The sequence below is a fragment of the Xenopus laevis genome, chromosome 2L (assembly GCF_017654675.1).
Source record: "Xenopus laevis strain J_2021 chromosome 2L, Xenopus_laevis_v10.1, whole genome shotgun sequence".
Classification (NCBI taxonomy): Eukaryota; Metazoa; Chordata; class Amphibia; order Anura; family Pipidae; genus Xenopus; species Xenopus laevis.
Window position 1 is genome coordinate 131,418,790 of NC_054373.1, and position 26,707 is coordinate 131,445,496.

The window sequence follows — 26,707 nt, forward strand, 5'->3', positions numbered from 1 at the left end:
CATACCAGGAGCAAGGTCTGAACAGCTCATTACTGATATCCCCTGAAAGATTTTCCTGGCCTCTCTGCATGATAACAACTCGCTTGAGAAACTCACAAACTGAGAACCTCTGGTGCTTTATTACTTTGGAATTCTCTGCTAATTTTTAAACAAGGTAAATGGCACTTTTAATAACAGTTTTGTGTAATCTGTTCCACTATGTGTGTGCATGCTTTGAACATAGGGTAATGTTTTCATCCCTCCCTTATGTATTTTTTTATATTTATTTGATTTATTTCTCATTCAAAAACTGTCCAATGATTATTTCATCTTTATATTTGTCAAATCGTTATTGTTATAATATACAGTATGCAAATATAATGTGTTATTCCAACTTTATTGCTGTTTGATGAAGTACTAAGAAAATGTTGAGCTAGGGTATTGAATTTTATTTTGCCAAAAATGTATGTGAGCTTGTGGTGGGGAGGGGGGGGGCTATAAGATGTTCTGAAATTCTTCCAAATATATTTATGCTTAACAGGAAAGGTTTACTAACACTTTGTTTATTTATTCAGGTGGATACACAGACTGTGTATACTGAATGTATACAGATACATATAACTGAAATTTAATTCAAGTCATAATGCAGAATGCAAAGTACTTTATAACCCTGACTGCTCTTCTGTGCTTTATTATTGTTGCACTTGGAGAAGAGAATGGGTCATCCCCACAACCATCCTCTCATGGGAGGCTATCATTCCTGGGAGGCATGACAGCTACTATAAACTCATCTTTCCTCAATACCTTGAATCTTAATGCTTCAATCCAATATATACAAGGCAACAAAAGCTTTCTAAATGGAAAAAACAAGTTTCCGATGTGTGACAGGCCGACAGAGATCAAAGGCACATTCAGATATATCACCAGCGTGATATCCTGCTTGATATTTATAGTGGGCATCACTGGTAACACTGCACTGCTGAGGATAATCTACAAGAACACCTGCATGAGAAATGGTCCCTACATACTCATTGCAAGTCTGGCATTGGGAGATCTTCTCCATATCATCATCGATATTCCTATCCAAACATATAAGGTAACAAATGTTTCTTTCTTTAATATAGAAATGGGATGGGAGAGACTTTTTTTGTGAAGACTTTTATAAAATCTACTGTGCATTCACTATACCCACCTCTCTAAACAATTACAGAAACACATAAAGCTTAATTTAAAGAGGTATGTTTGTATGATAAATGATTACCTATATACCTATATACATTAGCAGTGCTAGTGACATTAAACATAAGATGGAACCAAATGTGTCTACTATGAACAGACACATCAACAAAGTACGGAATATACTTTGCAAATTCAGCATCTTCCTCCAAAACTTATATGAATACTGTATTAACACTGCAAGAAAAAACACATAAACAAAATAAATACATTTCAGATTAAATGCCATAACCAAATAGCGTTTCTGTGTTTACTGTAACAAAGAGCAAATCAAGGAAAATTGATAAATTGCACAAACCTTTAAGACAATGTTAACTTTGCCCTGCCGAGGCTTATCTATAATATAAGTATTATATTTCACAAGGTAAAGAGCCCTTACCAACCAATTAAACGTTTGCTTTATTAATGCACTTTTCAAAGCCAGTTGCTGATGTTGCTAATGTTTGTGAATGTTTAGTGACAGTTCCAGCATTAGTGTACTAAGCCTGAACAACCTCTTAACAAAAAAAAAACAAAAAAAAGATAGGCATTTAGCTTTTCATGTGACCTTTGAATTGCACTAGGCCAACTGATGTATTAATTCATTTAATTGCCCGTTTCAAAAACAGTTCACATGAAGAAAAGCTGACGCAATAGCACATCCTTAACGGTGATCAGAAAAGATAAACATTTGAGACCATATGGTAATAATCAGAATAAAAGCTCTTACCTCAAGCCAGACCCCTTTTGAAAGGTCCAGACATGTAAATTGATGGAAATACAGTCTCTGCTTATTTTATATTTATCAATATGAAGTACTGATATTGTTTGTGGGATTTCTCAGTATATGGTTGGAGTAAAAGATGGAAATAGGGTTGCCTCTATATTAATTATAAATTCAAGCCCAAGAAGTATGTTTTATATAATTAGAATGTGCTAATTTGTGGTAATTACATATATCTCTTGCCTAATACTTTAAAAGTAGGTTTTAGCACCTAAGCAACAAAGCACTACAGGGATACATAGGTGTTGATTTACTAATGCAAGACTAGTGTGCAAAGTACAAAAATGTAACACATCCCTATTCTTTTTTAACCAAAAAATACAGCTTTCCCCTCTGAAGTACAACAAAAACTGTCACCCACTAAATAACATGCCAATTCACAAGCACAACTTTGTATAACAGTTGCCACAAAAAACAGCATTAGCCTGTAAGTGCAAGTCACATGTGTCTGTATATATCTCTCCCCAAGACAGGTGCTAATACTAGGACTCACTTGTGTCCAAACACCTTGCACTTTGCATCTTGTATTTTGGCACACGTTGCAAATATAGATGCAGCTGAATTTGGAGAAATTTTATTTTTCTCCTCTAATTGAATCTCGCCCATGAGTTTTCATGTGATAAACTGTGAGATAACTTTTTCTCACTGAATTGAATCTGGCCCATTATTTGCACTTTTGCACACTACAAAGTATAACTGCAGGCTACTGGCTGATAGGTTTCATGCAGATTATATTTTAGCTTAGTATTAACCAGCCAATAGTATTGCATGTATATAGATGTAGCATAAAATGAATATAGTACCAGTCTTATGTAGTAGAAACATTTAGTTTAAATAAGAAATATGGATATAAGAAATAAATGACAAAAAAAAACCAAACAAATTTGCCCAGCAATCATCTGTTCGCTAAGTATTTGGAAGATTTATGTATCAGTCTCTAAAAGACCCAAACACATAATGCTTGTGAAATATTCATTAGTATGTTTTTATAGTTTAAAATGACAATGAAAAAATCGTGCTAAAGACTAAAGTTATAATAAATGCTGTTTTTAATTATAGAAAATCTCTTTGCAACATTTAAATATTTTAAACACTTTTCTCTTGTGAAAATGTGAATTGGTTTTCATAGTTGGTAGAATAAATTCTCCTTAGTAAAATTATTGTGACTAGTCTTCACATTATAGTAGTGCAACTGGACATCTGCCTCTCACTGGGGGTCATTCATCAACACTTGGCAACCAATCAAATTGCTGCATTCATTGTTCTACCTGCAGCTGCCTGGAAAAAGCAAATCACTCATTGGTTGTTATGGGTTACTGCCCACAGGCAAATTTGCCCAGTGTGGATAAATGAGCCCCAGGCACTGAGAGGCATCTTCACATCATAACCCAAGTGTGAACCAACCTGGTTAGTTCTCACCAGCTAACAAAACATAGTTTGTTACTGGTTAGTAGTGAGTAGTATAATGCAGTCATTTTCTGTTTAAAAACAGCCTTTTCTATTTTCAAGTCACAGAAACAGCCATATTCTTTGTTACCAGTAGTTATCTGTAGTGCACTATACTAAATTGAAGGTGGAATGCCTTCTCCACCAAAGCTAATGGCATTCTAACTGGACGTCTGTATGGATAACACGTCTCTGCTTTGAAGCAACAAGTGGATCAGGCACACAACAACTGAAAATAGAAAAACAATACAGTCAGCTTAGAAGAATAAAATCACTTACCAGGGTTTCAAAGGCAATTTGACCCCCCCCCCCCATGATGCTACAGTGCTGATTATTCAATTCTGCTGGAGAATGCACTAGTTTCTGAGCTGCCATGTAATATGAACCTGCAGTCCAGAGTTGGAAATCAACAGAAAAGATGAGGAACCACAGGGGGTCATCTTGAGGGGCACAGACCTTACTGCTAAAGGGTTGTGCTTTGCTTGTGAATTTGGTGGATTGTACCAGCTCTATACTGCACATAAAAGTTGTCCTATTTATTAAAGGTAACGTTTTTTATTAGTATTTTTAGAGAGAAAAAAATAAATTTTTAGAGATTTATTATGCCCCAAAGCAGCAAAAAAAATCTGAATTCGAAAATACTCCAGTTAAAACCTGTCAAATTCATATAAAAGTCAATGGCAAAGGTCCCTTTAACAATTTGAAGATGTTTTTTGCCTTCACGATTTTTGGGTGTTTTGTGGTGTTTGATGCTCGTTTTTTTACTTGAACGTTTTATAAAATTAGCCTATTAAATCTTCATTAAAATTATAATTTTGCTATCTGATTTTTTTTCGTTTAATTATTAGTAAATTAGCCAAATTCGTGGATGGGAGTTGGGTCAAGTTTTTTTCTGGTAAAATATGAAAAAAATAAGGTCCATGCAAACATGGCCAAAGCTTGTGCTCTGTAGAAAAACAAACTGGCCAAAGTGGATAATGCCCATAATGTGTCCTGTCCTTCAAGCAAAGCCATATTCAATATGGTATATTTATTAGGGGATGGAGGAGGCATATTCAGATGTGCATATTATAAAGCCTTTATTTACTGTCTGCCCTGTGGCAGGTGTTAAGTACAGGGCTGCTTTGCTCCTGCTGCAGTCTGCACTTCGCACTGGATTCTTTTCATCTGCAAAGCTCAGCCAAACCTCATACAGCAGTGCCCCCTGAATGAGTAGTAAGCAGTTTGCCTCTGCACCTCTTTGTGCTCTTGCCTTTCTGTCCTTGTAAACGACGCTTGTTTTTTTTCTAATCTGTTGTCCATGAGTTACCTAACGTTATGCTGCTGAACATGATGCTGGACGTGGAGGGGGACACTTGTGTAATTATTTTAGGTTGCACTATTTCAAAGGCTATCCCTTGATATAAACCACACACAGTATGTTGAATAGCACTATGTGCGTGTATAATAAAAACCCTGTCATATCATTTTGTTGGAAATAAAGCATCAGGAATATTTTTGCTAGTTGATACTAATAAATATGTTATAAAACTCCTTTAAGTATAAACAGTATATTTTCAGACTAATGACTGTATTCTTTCAGTCAGTGATATAGTAATGTTTCTTTTGGACGAGAGCTCTGATAGCTTGCGCTACGATTAGCCATTCACTTTATGCCTGCCATGCCAAAAGGCCTTTGCTCACTCCCTGCGTATCAGAAAGTAACTGATTGCCTTTTTCTAAAAATGATCAGCCTGATTATATTAGTAAATTAGCAGGGATTAAACCTGACGTTATGGATGCCCCTTTAATTTGTCTCCTTTTATATTAGTTTTGGTTCCAAGTTGCACTCTTTTTAGCACGGTTAACCAGACCAGTCCCAGTGAAGAACCCCTCTCATCAGCCTCCTGCTGCTTCATAAATCAACTTGGTCCAACAGCTCTGCGCCTCTATTTCATCCATCAGCCCCAAGCTGTACTAAAAAGGTCTCACGTTAATGATTGTTTCCTTCAACTGTGCTGATAAGAATTAAAAAATAGTCATACAGTTCCACCCTTGTAGATCGGCATCAGCAGCTATTGTTTCTCCTACTCAATCAGAGCACAAGTCACATGACTGGGGGCACCTGGGAAACTGACAATATGTCTAGCCCCATGTCAGATTTCAAAATTAAATATAAAAAATCAGTTTGCTCTTTTAACTACTAACTGATGTGATTTGAAAAAAACATGTTTTCCCATGACAGTGTCCCTTTAACAAGGCCTAAGGAAGGGTTTTGGCCTTTATTACAACAGGTAACAGTTACACATATGCAGTGGAGATCTTTTATATTAGGTCTAACTTACCATAGCAATTAATCAGCAGGTTGGTCTTATAAGTTACCTGTTTCAAAGCAAATATCTGATTGGTTGTTATACATTTATAGAATGGGTGCAAACTTCAAATGGGTTATATTATAAAAGTTGCAAGTTTGTTATAGGAGTAGGCACCTATCTCAACTTATCCGCAGGTAGCATGCACTGTTCACCTGTTCACCACCTAAAGGCAAACATCTCATTGGATTGCTTTGATTTACTGTACCTCTGCAAATGTTTGTATTACATTTCCACCAGGACTTATATAAATATGTGTTTGTATAAGAGGCAGTGCAAATGTACTGTATATTTCAAAAAGCATTATTTCACTAGTGCCAAAAGTGCATGTGACATTGTGTGCACCATTCATCTGATCTGGGCCTCCCCTCTCACTACAAAACACACACACACATATATCTTGTTATAGTTATTACATAATTGATGCCCCATTCACAGGTGCAGGCTGTTATAGATTCATGGAGTTGTAGTTCAGTGCTGCTGGGTAGGCATCCATACATTCAGTTTGGGTAAATCATTATTCATAATACAAAAGAGATGTCCCAAATACCATTCTAACTATTTCACTCTGACTCCTGGAAGCCTATTATACTGATGTTATTGTACAGTAGAACCAGTGTAAAGAGCAGGAATCATACGTGACGAGCACATGATAAACACTGAGTTCAGGAGGGGCAGCAGAATCCTTTAAGTCAACATGCGGGAAATGAGAAAAGCGACTTAAGCAAAAATGTATATACTGATTGATACAAATGCTTATTTTGACAGCTGAGGGCATAAGACTTTTCTGCAGATGTCCTCAAACTATAGACAAAGCCAAGATTGTTTTTTTTACTCTGCTGGGTTCAAATAATTTTACAAAGTAGGGGAATTATTGCTTTAATTGTAACCACTTCTTAAAGTGCTAAATGGGTGTTTCCCTATGTGCGATAGACACAAAACTGGATGGCAGATGGGACTAAACTACCACCTGGCCTTCCCTTTTTTTAATACTTAAAATATATCATTGTAATTCTTTGGTATTAAGAAAAGCCTTAGGGCTATCCCTTATATTTCCTTATTTTATCAACCTCTGCCACTTCTGTCAACAGTCTATTGTATCTAATACCTTGTCTGTAATGCACTACTTCCGTATATTTCCCCAGAGAAGAAAGTCTCAAAAAACAGATGCAGCGATGAAAAGCATGCTCACATTCCAGAGTCCTTAAATTTTCCCATTACAGCACCCTCTATGACTTTTTATTTAACAGGAGCAATATAATTAATAGTAAATACTATTGTATGTCACATTTATGGCAAAAAGGGCCTCTAAGTTCAACATTTTCTTTTAAAGGGGTTGTTCACATTATGCTGCTGAGCATGATGCTGGACGTGGAGGGGGACACTTGTGTAATTATTTTAGGTTGCGCTATTTCAAAGGCTATCCCTTGATATAAACCACACACAGTATGTTGAATAGCACTATGTGCGTGTATAAAAAAAACCCTGTCATATCATTTTGTTGGAAATAAAGCATCAGGAATATTTTTGCTAGATGATACTAATAAATATGTTATAAAACAACTCCTTTAAGTATATACAGTATATTTTCAGACTAATGACTGTATTCTTTCAGTCAGTAATACAGTAAAGCTGTTGTTGGACGAGAGCTCTGATAGCTTGCGCTACGATTAGCCATTCACTTTATGCCTGCCATGCCAAAAGGCCTTTGCTCACTCCCTGCATATCAGAAAGTACCTGTAACTGATTGCCTTTTTCTAAAAATGAACAGCCTGATTATATTAGTAAATTAGCAGGGATTAACCCTGACTTTATGGATGCCCCTTTAATTCGTCTCCTTTTATATTATATAGTTTTGGTTCAAAGTTGCATTTTTTTTAACCAGACCAGTCCCAGTGAAGAACCCCTCTCATCAGCCTCCTGCTGCTTCATAAATCAACTTGGTCCAACAGCTCTGCGCCTCTATTTCATCCATCAGCCCCAAGCTGTACTAAAAAGGTCTCGCGTTAATGATTGTTTCCACATTTATGGCAAAAAGTGCCTCTAAGTTCAACATTTTCTGTTAAAGGGGTTGTTCACCTTTGAGTTAACTTTAAGGGGCAAATTCACTAACCGGCGAAAATTCGCCAGCGTTGGCTTCGTGCACATCGCAACACTTCGCCAGGCAAAAATGCGTCTGGACAATGCTAATTTACGAAGATCCGAAGTTGCGCACAGGGTACCGAACGCTGACGAAATTACGCTCAGCAGTTCGAAGTTACGCTAGCGTTGGCTAATTAGCATACGGCATGCAGTTAAAGTACAATGGGCGTATATGCTGCAGCAAATGCATTACACTACACAAGGCCAGGGAACCTTAATAAAATTATATAACGTTGTTATAATGCCCTGCACATGTGCTCACAGTATAGTTTAGGTGCCGTATGTTAGCAAATGTAAGGGGGAAGGAGGGTAACCCCATCTTTTTCAGTCTATCACCCTTTAAATAGGAAAAACGCCAGCTTTTTGTGGGACTTAGAAAAATGTTCAACTTTTTTTTGACGAACTCCTATCCACCACCCTATTGCACTTCGCCTGGTCTGAGGTGGCGAAGGCAAGTCTGGCAATAGAGGTAACGGTCAGTAAAATCAAAAACTTAGTGCATTTGCATAGTAACGTTCTTTCGCCAGACCCAAAATTCGCCTGGCCTAAGAGTGCGAAGTCTATCTCCTTGGTGAAATTACGCCAGCGAAATTTTGCCAGCTACCATTAGTAAATTGGTGAAGTGTCAAGACGACGTCACGCTAGCGAATTTTCACCAGCATTAGCCATTTCGCCCTTTAGTAAATTTCCCCCTAAGTATCATGTAGAAAGCGTTTTTTTATTTTATTTAGCTTTTTATTCATCGGCTCTCCAGTTTTCAATGTCAGTAATCTGGTTCCTAGGGTTCAAATTACCCTAGCTACCATGCATTGATTTGAAAAAGGGACTGGTGTATGTGTGAAGAAGGGTGGTGTCATGTGCTGGCCAGTGTTTAATTCAGTCATGGGGAGCAAGGAGGGAAGTCTACTGCTTTGTTAGAGGAAAGTGCCACCCCACCCTTGCAATAGCTTACTGACATTGTCTGTGGGCTAGAAAGTCTAAAAATGTATTGATTTTCTGCTAAGTTATGCAATGTTTTACATCTTGATGTCCTTTCCTTGGCATGCATAGTGGATGTATGGAATGTGATCTCCCAAGAAGGTACTAAGGACAAGTAACTAACCAAGCTGACCAAAAGGTCTCATTACCTTGCGATCATTTTCAGTATTTACATTTAGTATTTTCAAGCATAATCAAGTCTCATATGTCTCAAATATTTTTGATATTAATCAGCTGGGACCATGACAATACACTCATGGGAAAAATCACCTGACATGAGGCCATAAGGATTTACTGAAGTTATGGTTTATAGTATCATTCAGAATTAAACACATTTCCAAAGGTAGATGGACTGGTGAAAGATGGAGTCAAATAGGTACATATTATCTATTCTGACAGAACTAAGCTTTGGCCATTACATTATTTCAGTCTAGCAACATCCATAAAACCAAGGCATATCAGTAGGATCCCTTAATAAATACCTGAGAATACCTATGTGTAATGGGTGCCATATGTCCTTTATGGAATCAGCTACTTGTTGATACACATGCACATGTTCTGGGTGGGGGGCATGGGGTGGGTTCAACTTTGCACTCATTCCCACCATCTTGTAGTTACATCACTGCTTGTTCCTATTCTAAAAGAACCAAAGATAATTATGTGGTTGGTAAGGAATGCAAGGAAAAAGTCTCAAATACATATTATTGTTGACAAAAAAGAAGAAAGAAAAAGAAATGACCCATGTGATTTCACCCTCCTATCCATCACATCCGACAACTCATGGGTGATTAGTTAATAAAACATAACTTTTAATAAATTATTATTAAAACCCCATGTCCAGTGTGCATCAATTATATTAAAAAGAAGGTAAAAAGCAGGGGGACGGGCCAGCAGGAGGCAGTGGGTTGATCTTTTACATATACAATTGAGATGTGATCAAATCTCAAGTTAACAGAAACGCTATATTCCAAACCAATTTTAGCTCTGGTTAGGCAGTAGCAACTTCACGGATAGGGAGGGGACTCCTGAGCATCAACTGAATCATCAGAAGAGAGGGGACTCTGTGTGGGTGAGGGGGTGCTCACATTGTAATTAGATGGGTGATTCTACCCAGCTTGTCAATTATTACCGAACTTCTCCACGGTTTGCAATATAGCATTTCTGTTAACTTGAGATTTGATCGCATCTCAATTCTATATGTAAAAGATCAACCCACTGCCTCCTGCTGGTCCGTCCCCCTGCTTTTTACCTTGATTTTTATATAATTTATGCGCACTGGACATGGGGTTTTAATAATAATTTATTAAAAGTTGTTTTGTTTATGTTTTATTAACTAATCACACGTGAGTTGTCGGATGTAATGGATGGGAGGGTGCAACCACATGGTCATTTCTTTTCTTTCTTCTTTTTTGTCATATGATTAATCCACTTGAACCTGTACACCATCATTTGAAAGCTTTATTGATGGGAGGAGCTCCACAATCTCTGTTCATTATATATATTATTCTTGGGCTCTGATTCACTGGGGGTTACAGTACCTCTTCATTGATCTTTGCATAACTAAAGATTGCAACTGACATTTGAAATGGTCCAAAAGATATACAGTATATTCCCACCATGTTGTCTTCAGAAATGTGCAGACTCATGTTGGACATGTTGGTGAATACATTTTCCCAATTACTCTATAAGCATGTTCATTAGAGACCACAAGGAAAATGGATACTGTGCCATCTGCCAAACAATTAGATCAGGCACTGTACTGGCCAATCTCTCAACAAGATTACTTCAGCGCACAGCCCAGTATTTAATGCAGTGGTTCTTTCCTCATAGACTTTACCGCAAGTCTTCGGCATACATATAAATAGAAGAGTGAGGAGAGCAATCCAAGGCAGAAGATCTGCAACAATGTAGTTTATTAGCAGCTACAAAACACACAACATGTTTCGGGCCTCAAACGCCCTTTATCAAGTGTACTGGCCAATCTATTTGCCTGACAATATAGCAAAATTGACCGATAATCCCTATTTGGCCATCAGGCCAGCTTTAATTATTTTTAACCAACAATGGCAAATTTCATTCCCATTAAGTCCATACACCTAGGGGCCCACTTACTTAGCTCGAGTGAAGGAATAGAATAAAAAAAACTCTGAATGGTTTTTTTGGCTACTTTGACCACCGAATTGGCTACTTCGACCTTTGACTACGACTTTGACTTTGAATCGAACGATTCAAACTAAAACTCGTTTGACTATTCGACCATTCGATAGTCAAAGTACTGTCTCTTTAAAAAAAAACTTCGACCCCCTATTTCGCCACCTAAAACCTACCGAGGCACCATGTTAGCCTCTGGGGAAGGTCCCCATAGGCTTTGTAACAATTTTTAGGTCGAAGAAAAATCGTTCGATCGATGGATTAAAATCGATCGAACTATCGTTCGATCGAATTATTTGCGGTAAATCCTTCGACTTCGATATTCGAAGTCGAAGGATTTACATTCGCCACTCGAATAATGAGGGTTAATTAACCCTCGATATTCGACCCTATGTAAATCTGCCCCCTAACTTTTTCTAAGATACTAAGGGATGACTTAATGATTAGCAGAGGGGCATCCAAAAGATAGGAGCAACAGTAGACAAATGGGTGATAGATGCTACACTGCAAAAGTACATTTACCTATAACAACCAATCTGACTTTGGCTTTCATTTTTAAACCAAAGTTGACTGATCAAAACTAAATATAAGGGTTTGGTTTGGCTCCTATTTTAGTAAATCAGCTTCAAATTTAATATTGTAACCGAAGGGTGCTGACTTAGGGATGATCAGAGTATTTAGTATTAGAATAGATTATAAATTAGTTGTGTGTTATGAAATATTTTAACCACTTATTTTACATTTGCCTTTGTTACCCTTTTATATTGTTTCAAGGACAGGGGAGTGGTGTGCTACAAATACAGCTCTTGCAATACTTTTGTCTATTATTCTGTTAAGATGTTACTACATTCATGAATCAGACTCGGAAAGCTATTAAGAAAACTTCTTACTATGTCGTAAAACCACTTATAGAAAGTGTCTGATGTAATTTTGGCTTCAAACAGTTTGAAACAGAATGATATCACTTTGGAAATAGAAAATATTTAATTAATTCCTGTGAATCGTTATGGTTTGTTGTGTCAGAGAATGTACCATTTTACTGCAATTTGAAATCTTCAGCAGAAGTTTGAGGGAAATGAGGAGATGCATTGCAAAGAATGTGTTTTCTTTATTTAGCCTAATCCCTACAGGCATTTTTAATAGAAAACACATGTTGAAGAACACCATCCTATATGCTGTTTGCTCTGCTTAAAGCACATATGGGAGAATGGAATAAAAGACACAAAGAGCAAAACAATTAGCACAAATAAGAACAAAAAGTCTAATTTCACAATGTAATACTCTTCCTTAAACTGTTATTACATTGCAAATTTGAATTGGGCACTGCCCACTTTAAAAAGTGCTTGAAGGTGTCGTAATAACTTTCCGCAGTGCAAATATTTTTTCTGTAACCGACTTTTATTACATTCCCCCAATAATGTTTACTGCAAAAACATCTGAGTTTGAGGATATCCCTGCTGCTGTTAATATCAACTTCAATTTAAAGGCCTAAGCACCACTCAAAAGACTGAAGCATTTAGTGAAGTTCATAAACATACAAGACTTGAAAGGAGCACATTTACAGTATATGAGATTATGGGAGGCCTTTAAACCTTTCCCAGGGGGGCGCTACTTTTCCTAAATATTTAAGCCAAATGTGCAAATATTGCTGAATGTTTAAGTACACATTTGAAAAACCTACTTGAAATCCCAAGTTGTTTAAATAACCTTTTTTTAATAATTCTTGTATTTTATGTAGCATAAATGGATGCTCCTTTGGTTAATTCATTTGGAAAAATGCAGCAAAACAGTTTAAAACAGTTTAAAACTTTAAAACTATCAGGATAAAGAGCCTTGAAGAAAAATATACACCCCATAAGGCTAGATAGACACATAAGGTTAAAGTTAAAAATAAAGAATTAATCTGAGCACATAAAATTACATTTGGGAGATGGGAATATTGTGTGAGAAAAGAAAAGCAACTGATTTCCCTTAATTTCCTTTTAAAGATAGAAAGTCGTGATAAGCATTAAGCGATTGAGGGAGTTGCAGAGGGTTAGATAAAAAGAGGAATATTAAGCAAAAAGCATAGAGTACAACTTTATGCAAAAGAGAAAATGTGGAATACTCTGGATAAAGTTATCTGATAAAGTTGAAATAGATGGAATGTTTAAAGGAGATGGGATTTTCAAATTACAGGGATGATTATTATGTTTATTAGGGACCTCCCTAGTGAGTAAAAACACGATCCCTGCCCCGAGATGAGCAGCTCTCTTCTTTGCTTTGTGTGTATACTATAATATTGACAATTAATGCTGTATTATTTTTATCTATTATATATTATCTTACTATCAACTCCCATTAAAAAATGAAACATGACTATGACAATAAAACAAAGCAAAGTTATTCTAAGGACTGCTCTGATAACCTTTTGGATTGAGGAAGAAATTTTTCTCAGACGTTAATTTTTCACAGATGAAGTAAACTTTATTTAGGCATCTGGCTTAGATGGCTCATCATGTCCCACTGTTTAACTAGATGTTTATATTGTCCTTTTTCTTTGAAATGAAAGCTAGGAGATAGTGGGCCATGGTGTGCAATAGTGCACTGTATAAAATACTGTTTATGTTTTGTGAAATAAATATCTGGTATATTGTCATATGCATTAAGATAACATTTGCTATGAGATATATCAGTGTGTAAAAGGAATTATGGTTTCTGCAGTACCCAAAATACTGTTTACATTTCTGTTGTACAGTATTTGGTTGGTTCTACAGCCTATATAGTAATGTTTTTTTATAAATATATAATCTTTTGTTTTTGTTTTGTTTTCTTAAAAGCTGCTTGCGCAAGATTGGCCATTTGGAGTTGAAATATGCAAACTGGTTCCATTCTTGCAAAAGGCTACAGTGGGAATCACTATGCTGAGTCTATGCGCCCTTAGCATAGACAGGTAAGGTTTTTTAAAGAATTTGATTTTGTAAAAAAAGTTGAATATTAATTAGAGTTTGGTTTCAGATAAGGTTTTTACCTACTCAAGTCATGAGATAAGGTTAATTGCAATGGCTCAGCGAGAATCAAAAAGCCAGCCAAAGCAAAAAAAAAAAGAAAAAGAAAAAAACAACAGGACAGATGATTAAAGAACTCCAAGTACCGTAGCTCAACTCTGATGGTTCCTAAACCTGTGTCTGCATAGGTACAGGATCTAACAATTGACCCAAATCTTTTTACAAGTAAAGATTTTAGAAGGTCTCTGGCTTCAGTTACAGATCTTTTGTTAGTTGCAGGCAGGTAAGCATACATAAAAATCTGTATTTTAACTATTTTTCTCCTGAAGGTAACACTTCTACATTATCTTTATTATGTGGAGGCCCTGGGTGTAGTTGTGGATAATAAACTTAGCTGTAGCAAGCAATGCCAGTCATCAGCAGTAAGGGCCAGCAGTGTATGGTCCTGTGTTAAACGGGGTCTACATTAGTGGGGGGAAAGGTTCATTTTTCCCCTTAATAAAACCATTGTCTAATCTTGTAGTCTCTTGTGCTTAAAAGGGATAGTAATGAAGAAAGTTATGAAGAATTGCTGACCAAGTTGGGGTTGTTTACAATGCAGGAGAGGCACTATGATAACTATGTATAAATATAGAAGGAGACCCTACAATAAACTCTTTGATGCTTAATTCACAAGGCAGTCCATTCCAATGAGAACAAAGGAGGTTTCATCTTAAAGGAGAAGGAAAGCTACTGAGGCATTTTATTGCCAATAGATTAGCTGCAATAGTGCAAGCTAGAATGCTATATTTATTCTGTAGAATGTTTTACCATACCTGAGTTAAAAGCTCTAGAAACTCTCTGTTTGTTTAGGATAGGAGCTGCAGTATTAACATGGTGTGACATCACTTCCTGTATGAGTCTCTCCTTGCTCTGGGCTCAGATTACAGTAGAGAAGGGAGGGGGGGGAGAGGAGCAAACTGAGCATGCTCTTGCCCAGGGCAAGGAGGTTTAAGCTGAAGGCAGGAAGTCTGATACAGAAGCCCATGTGTACACAATAGTAGGAAAGAAATGCAGTGTTTCTTTTGACAGGGGACTCAGAGCAGCACTACTTTGGGGGTTTACTGGTATATTTAGATAGACCTTTCTGATAAGGCATACTTAGTTTTAATCTTTCCTTCTCCTTTAAAATGCAAAAAGGGATTTTTTACAGTGAGAGCTGTATCTAACTGAATGACAAAAAGGATGGAATCAGAAGAGGGAGCACATATTAAGAAATAATGTTATCCATGTGATGCTTTCTCTTTAATCTGAAAGGAATTTCAGTATTCACTAGTATGTGCAAGGAAATATTACTGTACCAATAGATCAAACTTTAGTAAAACATCTGTTTCAACAGGGCATATTTAATTTCCACTGTGCTCCGTTAGCCTTAGTTTTCCAGGTATAGTTCAGTATAGTCTGCTCGGGCTTTGTTTATTAAAAAAGGTAAATAAGGATAAAAAAAGGATGAAGTCGTCAATTAAAAGAAACTATTATTCACGCAGGTATCGAGCTGTCGTCTCCTGGTCTCATGTTCAAACCCCACGTGTTTCAAAATGGATTGCAGTAGAAATTGCTTTCATCTGGGTTGTATCATCTGCTCTGGCAATACCTGAAGTGATTGGTTATGATTTAATTGTAACTAACTATCGAGGGGAACGCCTCCAAACCTGTATGCTCCATCATGTACAAACAACAGCATTTATGAGGGTAAGTTTAATCTGCTTTCCTTTCCTTATTAATCTGTCAGTGTTTGCTTATAAGTTACAGTCATCAATTGACATGCACAAAAATAACAGACAGTACAATACTATTAAGCTAATATTATATTATTTATTGTAAAGTGATCAGCAACGCCAATGAAAGGCATCTTAAAGGGGTGGTTCACCTTTAAATTAACTTTTAATATGTTATAGAATGGCCAATTCTAAGCAACCTTTCAACTGGTCTTCATTACTTATTTTATATTGTTTTTTTAAGTATTTGCCTTCTTCTTCAGACTCTTTCCAGCTTTTAAATGGGGGTCACTGGTCCCTGGATCTAAAAAAACAATTGCTCTGTAAAGCTACACATTTATTGTTATTGCTAGAGCATTTTCACTTAACTTTGACCATAAGCTGATTAAAGGTTAGGTGACCATACAAAGACAAATGCAGCAGGGCAGTTTGGTCAATTCTGGCCATATGGCTAAAAAATTGCAATACATTTGGTCCTTGATTTGATACTGACACCAGAAATTAAACCTTTTTTTTACATCTACCATTACATTTTCTTTGCATGCTATTTATAATTTTGCCATAATAGTAGTTTCCTGATGCTTTTACATTACCCATCTGATCCCCCATGTTCCTCTATGACGGGGCTGCCATATTTGTGCATTAGGAACTCTGACAGTCTGAGAAGGGACAGTCAGGTTGGCTAAAAAGTCAGGTTTAGGTACTTCAAAGTTATTACTTTCAAAAACAGACATATCAGTGAAAAATTATCAACATGACCTATCAGTAGCATCACTAGAGGGGGGCGGGCCCTGGTACGTGACGCGCAGCCGGGCCCCGCCCCCTCTGCACGGCCGCATTTGGCCGTATTTGTCAGTGGAGCATGAGCTGCCGGGGGGCCCTGAGGGGGTGTGGGCCCTGGTCCGCTCCCACCTCCTGCTCCCCCCGGTAGTTCCACCACTGTCACCTATAGTTAAATCTCAATGTACGTGAATATTTTTAATAGTAGTTTTTAAGTGTCAATATGACTTTAAGGGCATGGACACAAATGCGTTTTTGCTGCATGGTACTGGCATGGTTTTTAAAAAGAACGCATATTGAAGTGGTGGTCAGTCTTTTTAAAAACAGTGCGGTTACTGCGCCGTAAAAACGCATGTGTGTCCATGCCCGAAAACAGCACTTTCTTGGCTACATCAAATCACAGTATGTTCAGGTGGAAAATAAGACCAGTTAGTGGGTGGATAAAACTGAGATGCACAGTTCCCATTGTTGTTTAAAGGTTTGTAAGAAGTAATGTGTCATTTACTTTTTTTCCCAGTTTTATAAAACATACAAGGATATGTGGCTATTCAGCTTCTATTTCTGCTTACCTTTGGTTCTGATGGCGGTCTTCTACATCCTGATGGCATTTGAGCTATTCAAAAAGAAAAATGAAATGGGACTTGCTATTAGTGACACCTTACGACAGGTACATAAACTATGCTGTGTGCATTTAATGATGGGTTTTATATTGTACATAAACATTGCTAAAATAGGGATAAAACAATGTAGAATTGATTGTATTTAACACAATTATTGAACTTAATACTAGTGATGGGCGAATAAATTAGACAGGCATGAATTTGCAGTGAATTTCCGCATTTCGGCGCCCACACATTTTTCGTGGAACTGCAGTGAAAATTCATCATAAGCGAAAAATTTGCCATGACAAAAAAATGGGCGCGCATCAAAATTGGTGCACATAAAAATTGACGCACAACAAAATTATTCGGATTTGGACAAAATAATCGCGCGTATAAAAATTGTCACACGTCAAAATTATTTTGACGCCTATTAACTTTAATGCGTTTCCCGAATTTTTCGCCGTTTCGTAATTTTTTTTTGCCATTTCCCAAATTTTTCTGCGGAGCGAAACTGGACAGATTCACCCATCACTACTTAATAGTGCACACACCAACATTACCTTTTTAAATAATGTCTGCCATGGAGTACTGTACATGCTGTACTGCTCTACAAGCAAACACTTTGGGGTATGTTTACTTATCGTTGACCTTCAGTGGTCAGGCAACTGAATTAGAAAAAAGTTCCTCTGGTAGCTTGGTGCCAAAAACCTACCAAACTTTACTTTTTTAACAAAACTGACTCATGGACAAAATTCATTTGGAAATGATATTTTGCAGCAAGTCAGAACAATCAGTTGCTGAAAACCAAATGAGATCAGGAATTCACTTTGATTTTTTAGAAATCATTTGCCAGACCACAAATGGTAATTAAATTTGCCCCTAAGATGGCCAATGTAGAAAATTTATAGGGGAATTTCATTTACATGTTTTGTTTGATATAAGATTCTCAGATATCACAGTTTTATGTATAAAAAAAAAACCTTGAATTGATCGAGCAAAACCCACAATTAAAAACCCTAAAATCATAAAGGCAAAAAAAACTTTAAATGGTTCAAGGGACCTCTGCCATTGACTTCTACATGACCTTGACAGATATTGGCTGGGGTATTTTCAGATTCGAGCTTTGGGGCATAATATATCTCAAAAATGTTCAAGTTTTTTTTATCACAAAAAATTCGAGTTTTTAGCAAAAAACTTTAATTTTTCGGGAAAAACAACTAAACTTTTAATAACTAACCCTTGATGTTTTAATGAATTAAAATGAATTTTTTGAGAAATATTAATAGAGTAATTATGTTTGTATAACAGTAAGTATTACATTCCCCATAGCAGTGTAATAGAATTAGGAAAATGGCATTGAGGCAGTAGATCTTGAGATAGATCTATAAAAAGCCCTCTACTGATACAATTTGATGTTACAACAGATTTATTCAGAGGGTGCATTTCTTCCTAGTCAGAAAAGCACCTTTCACAAGATTTTTATTATGCCAATTCAATTAGTTACTAATTAAAATATTACTTTTTTTTTTTAAATACAGCGTTAACATTTATAATGTGTTTTACCTGTTTCAGAGACGGGAGATTGCAAAAACAGTCTTTTACCTTGTGCTTGTATTTGCTGTTTGCTGGCTTCCTCTGCATCTCAGTCGGATTTTAAGATTCACATTTTATGATGAAAAGGATGCTAAGCGGTGTGAATTTCTAAGGTAAATCATCCCTCCTTAATGCAGCATTCTCTGTTTTGTATTATATTCTTTTCTTTCATATATATATGTTGGAAAACTACAGACAGAGAGTGTTTCAGTGCATATTACTTAATAAAGGTATATATATATATATATATATATATATATATATATATATATATATATATATATATATATATATACATACACACACACACAGTATAGGGAAGATTAGCTTTGTAATGGTAAACATCTGAGAATGTGGTCTTCTCAACTATCATAGGCCCTTTCCCAGATTGTGGATCAATACAAGGACAGCACCTAGGGATGGGCGAATTTGACCCGTTTCGTTTCGCCAAAAATTCGCCGCCTGGCGAAATGATGCAGACGCCCATTAAAGTCTATGGGCATCAAAAAAATGTTGTCGCGCGTCTTTTGTTTTTTGTCGTACAGCATCTATGGGCGTCAATTCCGAGGCGAAACAAGGAGGAAAAATTCGCCCATCCGCACCCTATTACTCACCCTATTACTCACAGTTCAGAGATATCTTATCTCTATCAATCAGGCCACACAGTCTACTTCCAAGTCAGCTTCACTGCTTCACTTTCCTAAGCACTGCCTCTCACCATGCACAGTCTCAGGCCCCTTAACACTCTTCAAGCTCAGGCTCCACACGCCACTTAATTCTCTTTGGATTCCTCAAACACATGGCAGATTCAATAAAGTTCGAAATGATTAACTGTAATGCATTTCTGGCACACAGGATATGATGTAACTGACATGAGATTGAGGAAGATCTAGCTTCATCTTAGCAGTTTGCCTGGTCTGAGGTGGCGAAGTCAACTCTAGTGAAAGAGATAACGTTCAGTAAAATTCGCACTTTACTGAAGTTTCAAAAGTCGCATGGCGACAGAGTGCGAATGAACGCTAGCGAAGGTCCCTTTGGCTAGCGAATCGTCGCCTAAACCTGTTAGTAAATTGGCAATGTCGGGCAATGATGGGATTTCTGGCGAAAGTTACTAGCATTAGCCACTTTGCCTTTTAGTAAATCTGCCCCCATGAAGAGCAGCTAGAACCCCCAGGTATTGGAGCAACCCCCCACCCCTTTACCTCTACAAGCAGCTCCACTCTGAGCTGCTGCCTAATAACTTGAGTAAGAGGGAGTATCATCCACATGGAAACCCATGCAGTCCATATTATGCACCTGAAATGTACAATTTCCTGTACATTATTATTTTATATTGATAAAGTCTTAGGTGAAGACCGAAAAGTTGGCCTGTCCTTCTTATTGAATGGATAAATAAAATGTATATTTTTTTAACCTTTTCAAAAACAGCCAGTGTGCTCCTACTTTTTCCAAGATGTGTGTATAATTAGTTATTGCAATAGTAACCATCTACAGAGGGACTATTGAGAGCATCCTGAGCAGCTGTATCACTGTCTGGGCTGGGAACGGCACTGTCATGGAGCGCAAGACCCTACTGAGGATAGTGAAGACAGCAGAGAAGATCATAGGTGTCTCTCTTCCTTCCGGCGCTATGTAAATAAATGATGATGATGATCACGGACATTTAAACCCCTCGCTGCATCCGTACAGCCACCAGCATTGTGGCTGATCCAACACACCCCTCACACTCACTTTTCACACTCCTGCCATCCGGGACAAAGTACCAAAGCATCCGGGCCCTCACTAACAGACTGTGTAACAGTTTCTTCCCCCAAGCCATAAGGCTCCTGAATACTCAGGGACCAGACAGATCTCTCACACACACTCCATCTGACCTTACTATATACAACATTACACAGCCACTGTACGCCATTGTATAAATAAATAGCCATTGGATACAATTGTTCTCTATGAGCACATCTGCACTTTATCATGTTCTTACTACTATCATATCACAATGATACACCCATCATGCCTGACGTTTAGCATTATTTACTTAACATATTACATCTGTTGAGTGTGCATTGTCTTGTCCTGTCCCTGCACTATGCTGCCCTGTCTTGCAGGAGTTGCATATTTTTGCACTTGCACTTTTTGTCTGTTGTCCGGTACATCTATGTTGTGCTTAGCACCATGGTCCTAGAGGAACGTTGTTTTGTTTCACTGAGTACTGTACAAACGTATATGGATGAAATGACAATAAACTCACTCTTGACTTGACTTTTGACTTGACTATTATATCATAGTTTAGCATTATTTTTTTTTTCTTTCCAGTTTCCTGTTGTTGTTGGATTACATTGGCATAAACATGGGTAATTTGAATTCGTGCATCAATCCAATAGCCCTCTACTTGGTGAGCACAAGGTTTAGAAATTGCTTTAAGGTATGTTGCAAGCTCACCAAATGTTGTAGTACTATTTATTTTGATTTGCTTTCTTTCATTCTTTCTCTGCATGTAAATAAAAATAATAACTTGTAACCAGTTTAATAAAACACTGCACAGTGCTCACTACAAACTGGTCACTGGATCTTAAATGGTTTTTACTAAAGGAATGCATGTGTAGGGTTGCCACCTCACCACTTTAAAACTGAACACATATGGAATCCACAGCCTGCATGTAGATATTAGAATACAGGTGTCCTTTTATAAAATGGGAAGACCTTAACACTTTATAAAGGTGGTCCTAACACTTTGCAATATAATGTGTTTTAATACTTCCATTTCTTTCATTTTTTAATTCTTTTCTATTTTCCAGTCATGTTTGTTCTGCTGGTGCCAGTCTAAAGAGATGCTGAGCTTGGAAGATAAGCATTCTTGCATGAAGTTGAAAGCTCATGATCATGGATATGACAACTTCCATTCCATAAGCAAAGACAGCTCATCTTGAAACAAATGATGCCTAGATGCTTCCACTTCATTTCATAAACTTACATTGTTATCTGTAATTAGTGAATAGGAACTTCCAGGAAAATACGTTGTTCATCAAACACAAAAGAATACTTGCAGGTCCTAACATATTCATAGTTCCTTCTGCAGGTCAACTACTACATTACCATTATACAAAGCAATGCGATTGAACAGGACAATTGTCACTGTTAAGGCAAGTGGAAGAAATGTCAGATTTAATCAAATTAAGCAAGGAATGATGGGGGATGTTGAAAAACTTTGTGAAAGGCCCTAATTGGCAAATTTTAAACAGTAGAAGCATTATTGCTAACATCTAAATATTACAATTTTAAACGTTGCAGTGTTTATGTTAAAAGGATGGACCATTGCTGGTTGATTTATTTGTTTTTGTTAAACTATGCAGAAATGACCTACACCATCCACTGTACAATAAAATAAAACTGTTCCAAAAACACCAACAAATTTATAATCAAAAAGCTTTAAAGGACAGGTAAACCCCCTACAAAAAAATTAAAAAGCAGGCAACCAACCAAATCAGTTGCTAAAAGGTTAAGGAACTTTGCAATATACATCAATTAAAAAATATGCAAACTTTTCATGATTTTTAATGGTTTCTGAAAGTTCCCTAAGCCTAGCCCCCTGCTCTCTTGTTGAGCTGGCTGACTACTTTACTGAGGTGGCTGATAACTGTTACTTTGTATCAACTGCCAGCTGTCCTTAGCCTGCATCCTCCATACCCCACAATTCCCTGCACACGTGATTTCAATAAGGAAAAGAAGATCAGTGTGCAATGCATTGTGGGTTATGTAGTTCCTGCATGCTGTCTGTAAGCTGTGGAGAACTTGTTACAATTTGTAACATCAGTGTTTTAGTCCCTCCTTCCCTGCCAGGATTTCAAATGATGCAGTTAGAGAAGAACCATTAACCAGCTGGATTGCAGCATAGAAAATGTCATTTATTCATATTTTTTGAAGAAACAGGAAACTGTGATGGATATATTAGGGGTTTCTCTGTTATGTGGGCCTTTTTATCAAATTTTGGTTTGGAAGTCGGAGTTCCCCTTTAATCATTTAAGATTATACTTTGGCTGTTGGGTACTGAGCATGCTCACTTCTTCTAAACTCAGATTGCTAAACACACCCTCCAGTCTAACAGCCAATGGAGAGAGCCTGCATTCTTGATTGCATACATTTTACAGCACATATGTGCTGCTTGCAGATGTAAATGTTACCAATGATGTGTTAGAGCGAAAATGGCAACCGGATGAAAGCTGCTATTTGTTTTAGGGAAATGTAATGGCGCTGGTGAACAGAGGGGATATATGTAGTACAAATGATGGCTTGGTTAGGGAATATGTGCCCAACTTACATAAGTGGTAGGAGAATGTATGGTTTACATGTCCCTTAAGGAATGTATACGTTTTTATGTCAATACTGATTGCCAGCAAGCTGTCTGTATATGTCTGGCCTGTTTTGACATTTATGTTTAATACATGCAAAAAAAAACTTGTTTGCAGAATACTTTATCTACATTCATTTAAATACCTGTTTCATATAATACTGCACAAGAACTGTAAGCTTCTGTGTTTCATAATGTTATCATAATTATAAATATAGCAAACTTAATTGCCCTAGGATATGTTGCCAAGCAACCTCAATCCAGGTAATGTATTTACTGTATAAATAATATGTAATAACGACATTCCATAACTAGTTAAAATAGAAAAATAAATGGATATTTTGGCAGATATTTAATTTACTATTATTAAAATATATGGTTATCTTTCTAAGCAGTAGAGGGTTAATATCTATTTAATTTAAGATATATATTATAATAGCACTGTTTCAGTATGACTATAAAAGGCTGTCCAGAGAACATTCTTTATGAAGTGGTTTTAGTTAATAAAGTAAAAAGTTAAGCTAAGGGGACTTTATAGTCCTAAATACACTTGTAACATAAAGTTACTATAAATTGTCTCTGTATCCTCTGTATCCTATAAACACAAATTTATATGACAAGAAGTCCATTTTATACTCAAAAACGGGTAACTAAACAATAAACATTTCTGAAAGCGAATGTTTTGTTTAAAAGAGAGACATTCATTGTTTATTATTTTATTATATAAAATAAAAAAATTTTATGCTTGGAGTTTGTTTATAATTTATTCTTTTCAAAATAGAAACTCGTTCCGTGGCATATTGTGTTAAACAGAATCTGTATTTTCTTCTATGAAGTTTTTCAGTTTAGTACATAGTTTTGAGTCTCTTCACTGATGCATAGTACTGCCAAAGGATAAACAAGAATAAATGAAGGAAAACTGTCCTTTTTTTGTAAAGTACAATTGGAAATATATACAATTGCAAAGTATATAAAAGAAAACCATTAACAGGATAATAATGCCTTCATATTATGTGGGAAAGTGTGTGTTGCCACAAACCCAACCATTCCACGGTGGAAAAATTCAGATTTTGGTATTTATTACTGGCTACTGATACAGCTAAAAAGAAAAATAAATGTCATGAAACCAATAGTTAATTAACAAAAAAACAAAAATCATATAGAAGCTCCACACCACAGTATACTGCTTTTTCATCATACATTTTAGCATGTACATTTAGTCACTACTCAGCTTTGAAAATGAAACCAGTGAAAGCTGTAACGCAGAGTATCCCAAACTCGGAACAGACTCCAAGGATCTGGTCATGGCTCACCCTTCCACCTATAACAGATGCCTTTGGCTTCAGGACAAGCCCTCTGCTACTTGTATGCCGCCAGGTCTTAATGTGAGAGGCCTAAGAGAGAGTTCTGAGTGAGCAAGGAAACCGAGCTTGAGGTAGTAGAACGGGAAATAAGAAGCGTAGTAGAAAGCCAGGCCAGGTCCTTAACAGTCAGACAATGCGGTACAAATCGCAGTACAGAACAGGATCCAAGAGAATAGTCAAGCAAGGCAAGGGTCAGGAGAGGCAGCAAACTAGACGGGGTTAAGGACAGTCAGCGTCAACAGATCAAGAACACACAAAGAACACACCCAAGAACTATGTAATAGACCTTACGTTGGGCATTGAGTATTTGCCCAAGGCCCCTTAAAATATTCAAACTTAGCTCCAAAATGTGATGACGTCAGAAACCGAGAAGTGCGCCAAGCGCCGACTAGAACAAGACGGCACACAAGGAACCAGGACGCATCGGGAGTCCCTGCTCCAAAAGGTGCTCTCACAAAAGCCTTGGCTAAAACCCTACCAACAAAGTAGGTCTATAAAGATCATGATTACAAATCTGCACATGACAATGCTTATAACGTGATTTTTTTTGTCATTTCATTGAATTATTTGACTGATCACTTTAGAACAGAAGTTTTCAGGCCTTTTTAGTTCAAGCCCCATTTAAGGACTAATCCATGTACGTGGCAAAACAATCCTATTGGCTTTATAAAGGGGGTTATTTATCAAAGGTCGAATTTTAGAGATATGTGAGCTTTTTTATATCTCAAGTGAACTGGAATGGACTCACAACTCGAATGGTTTCTAATTTAAGAAAAAACTCGAATGGAAAAAAATCGAATCAGAGGCTTCGGGGTTAACCCAAAAGCTTGAATTAAACAAGTTTTTGATGGAAAAAACTCAAATCACTAGAGTTTGTGAGATTCAAGGGTCAGAGTATAAGAAATGTCAAAAAGTTTTAGTTTTATAAATACATTTTTGACTCAAAAATACTTTTGAAAACTCGAATTTTCCCCTTAGGGGTTATTTGTCAAAGGTCAAGTTGTTTTTTCCCATGAAAAATTTGAATTTTCAAGGGTATTTTTGAGTTAAAAAATAGAAAAAACTGGAATTTTTCAAGTTTAAAAAGAAAACGCATTTTTTTAAAATTTATTATACCCCGACCCTGGAAATAGTTTGAATCTAAAATAGTTTGAAATCTAAAACCTGCCAATGTCATGTATAAGTCAATGGCAGAGGTCCCTTGAGCCATTTGAAATTTTAATAGCCTTCATAATATTCAAGTTTTATTCTGTGGGGTTCGCTCAAAAACTTCAATTGGAGCAATTCCATTTTTTTTCTGTCGAAAACTCTATTAATTTGAGTTCTCGGGTTGTTAATGCTGAACTTGCTGATTCAAGTTTTTTCCATTTTACTTTTTTTCAGAAATTAGAAACCATTCAAGTTGTGAGTTCATTCGAGTTCATTTGAGGTATAACAAAATCTCACATAGCTCTAAAATTCGACCTTTGATAAATAACCCCCTTAGTGTTTAAATAAATTTTCTAGTGCACTTTAAGTATGGTGATCCAACAGAATACCATTACAAATCTTAGCTATTTTCCATGTTTCAATCAACCAAATGTTCCATTCTTAGTTGTTTCTGTAAACTATTGTCTTTAAATAACCAAATATAGCAGTTTCACACAAATAAATTTATGGGATACAAACATTTCAATTAAAGTGTTTAGTTTATATCAAATTCATACTGCACCAAAGAACAGGTGTACATCGTAATGCTACATTATCCCATGAGCTCCTCGCTCCCAAATGGGTTTCTCGCCATTAGGCGCTTCATCAGAGAAGGTACAAGGACATTTCACTTATACAAAAAAGGGGGGTTGTTGGAGCACTCCAAGGCTAAGTAAAAATATATTTAAATACAATGGTGCTACTGATCTGGCTAAATTAACTACAAATATAGAGAAAAATTAGGGGGTTGATCAATGCACATGTAATCTATGCAAGTGCATGTATTTACAAAAAACAGGGGTTTTTAGTTACAAAGTTATGATCATAAAATTGGTAAGCCACCATACCACATCAAGGTAAACCCCATATGGCGGTCCCTAACTATTTACCTCTGGTCATAGTATTCAAAGGCTCACACCTCCCTACATAGTAGCATTACTTGGGATAAGTGTCTCCTGACCTGGACATTGGTTTCAGTCAGAGAGCTTAGTCCTTCCGCGTTATTAACTTTTAAAAGAGAGCAATTGCCTAGCCCACAGCATTG

The 26,707-nt window shown here is 36.7% G+C and overlaps 1 protein-coding gene across 1 annotated transcript; it reads left to right on the plus strand.

Moving 5' to 3' along the window:
* On the plus strand, nt 1-22,342 carry ednrb.L (endothelin receptor type B L homeolog). The gene is made up of 8 exons (XM_018247257.2): nt 1-154; nt 555-1,075; nt 13,866-13,978; nt 15,560-15,764; nt 17,088-17,237; nt 18,745-18,878; nt 21,079-21,187; nt 21,561-22,342. The coding sequence occupies exons 2-8, from the start codon at nt 623-625 to the stop codon at nt 21,690-21,692; spliced, it is 1,296 nt and encodes a 431-aa protein (XP_018102746.1). The 5' UTR covers nt 1-154; nt 555-622; the 3' UTR covers nt 21,693-22,342.
* The last annotated feature ends 4,365 nt before the right edge of the window (nt 22,343-26,707 follow it).

Excerpts from the sequence above, each read along its gene's own strand:
- ednrb.L (XM_018247257.2), top strand. The coding sequence starts at position 623 with ATGCAGAATGCAAAGTACTTTATAACCCTGACTGCTCTTCTGTGCTTT. Across the intron at positions 15,765-17,087 it reads AAACAACAGCATTTATGAGG|TTTTATAAAACATACAAGGA; the intron begins GTAAGTTTAATC and ends TTTTTTTCCCAG. Across the intron at positions 18,879-21,078 it reads AAGCGGTGTGAATTTCTAAG|TTTCCTGTTGTTGTTGGATT; the intron begins GTAAATCATCCC and ends TTTTCTTTCCAG.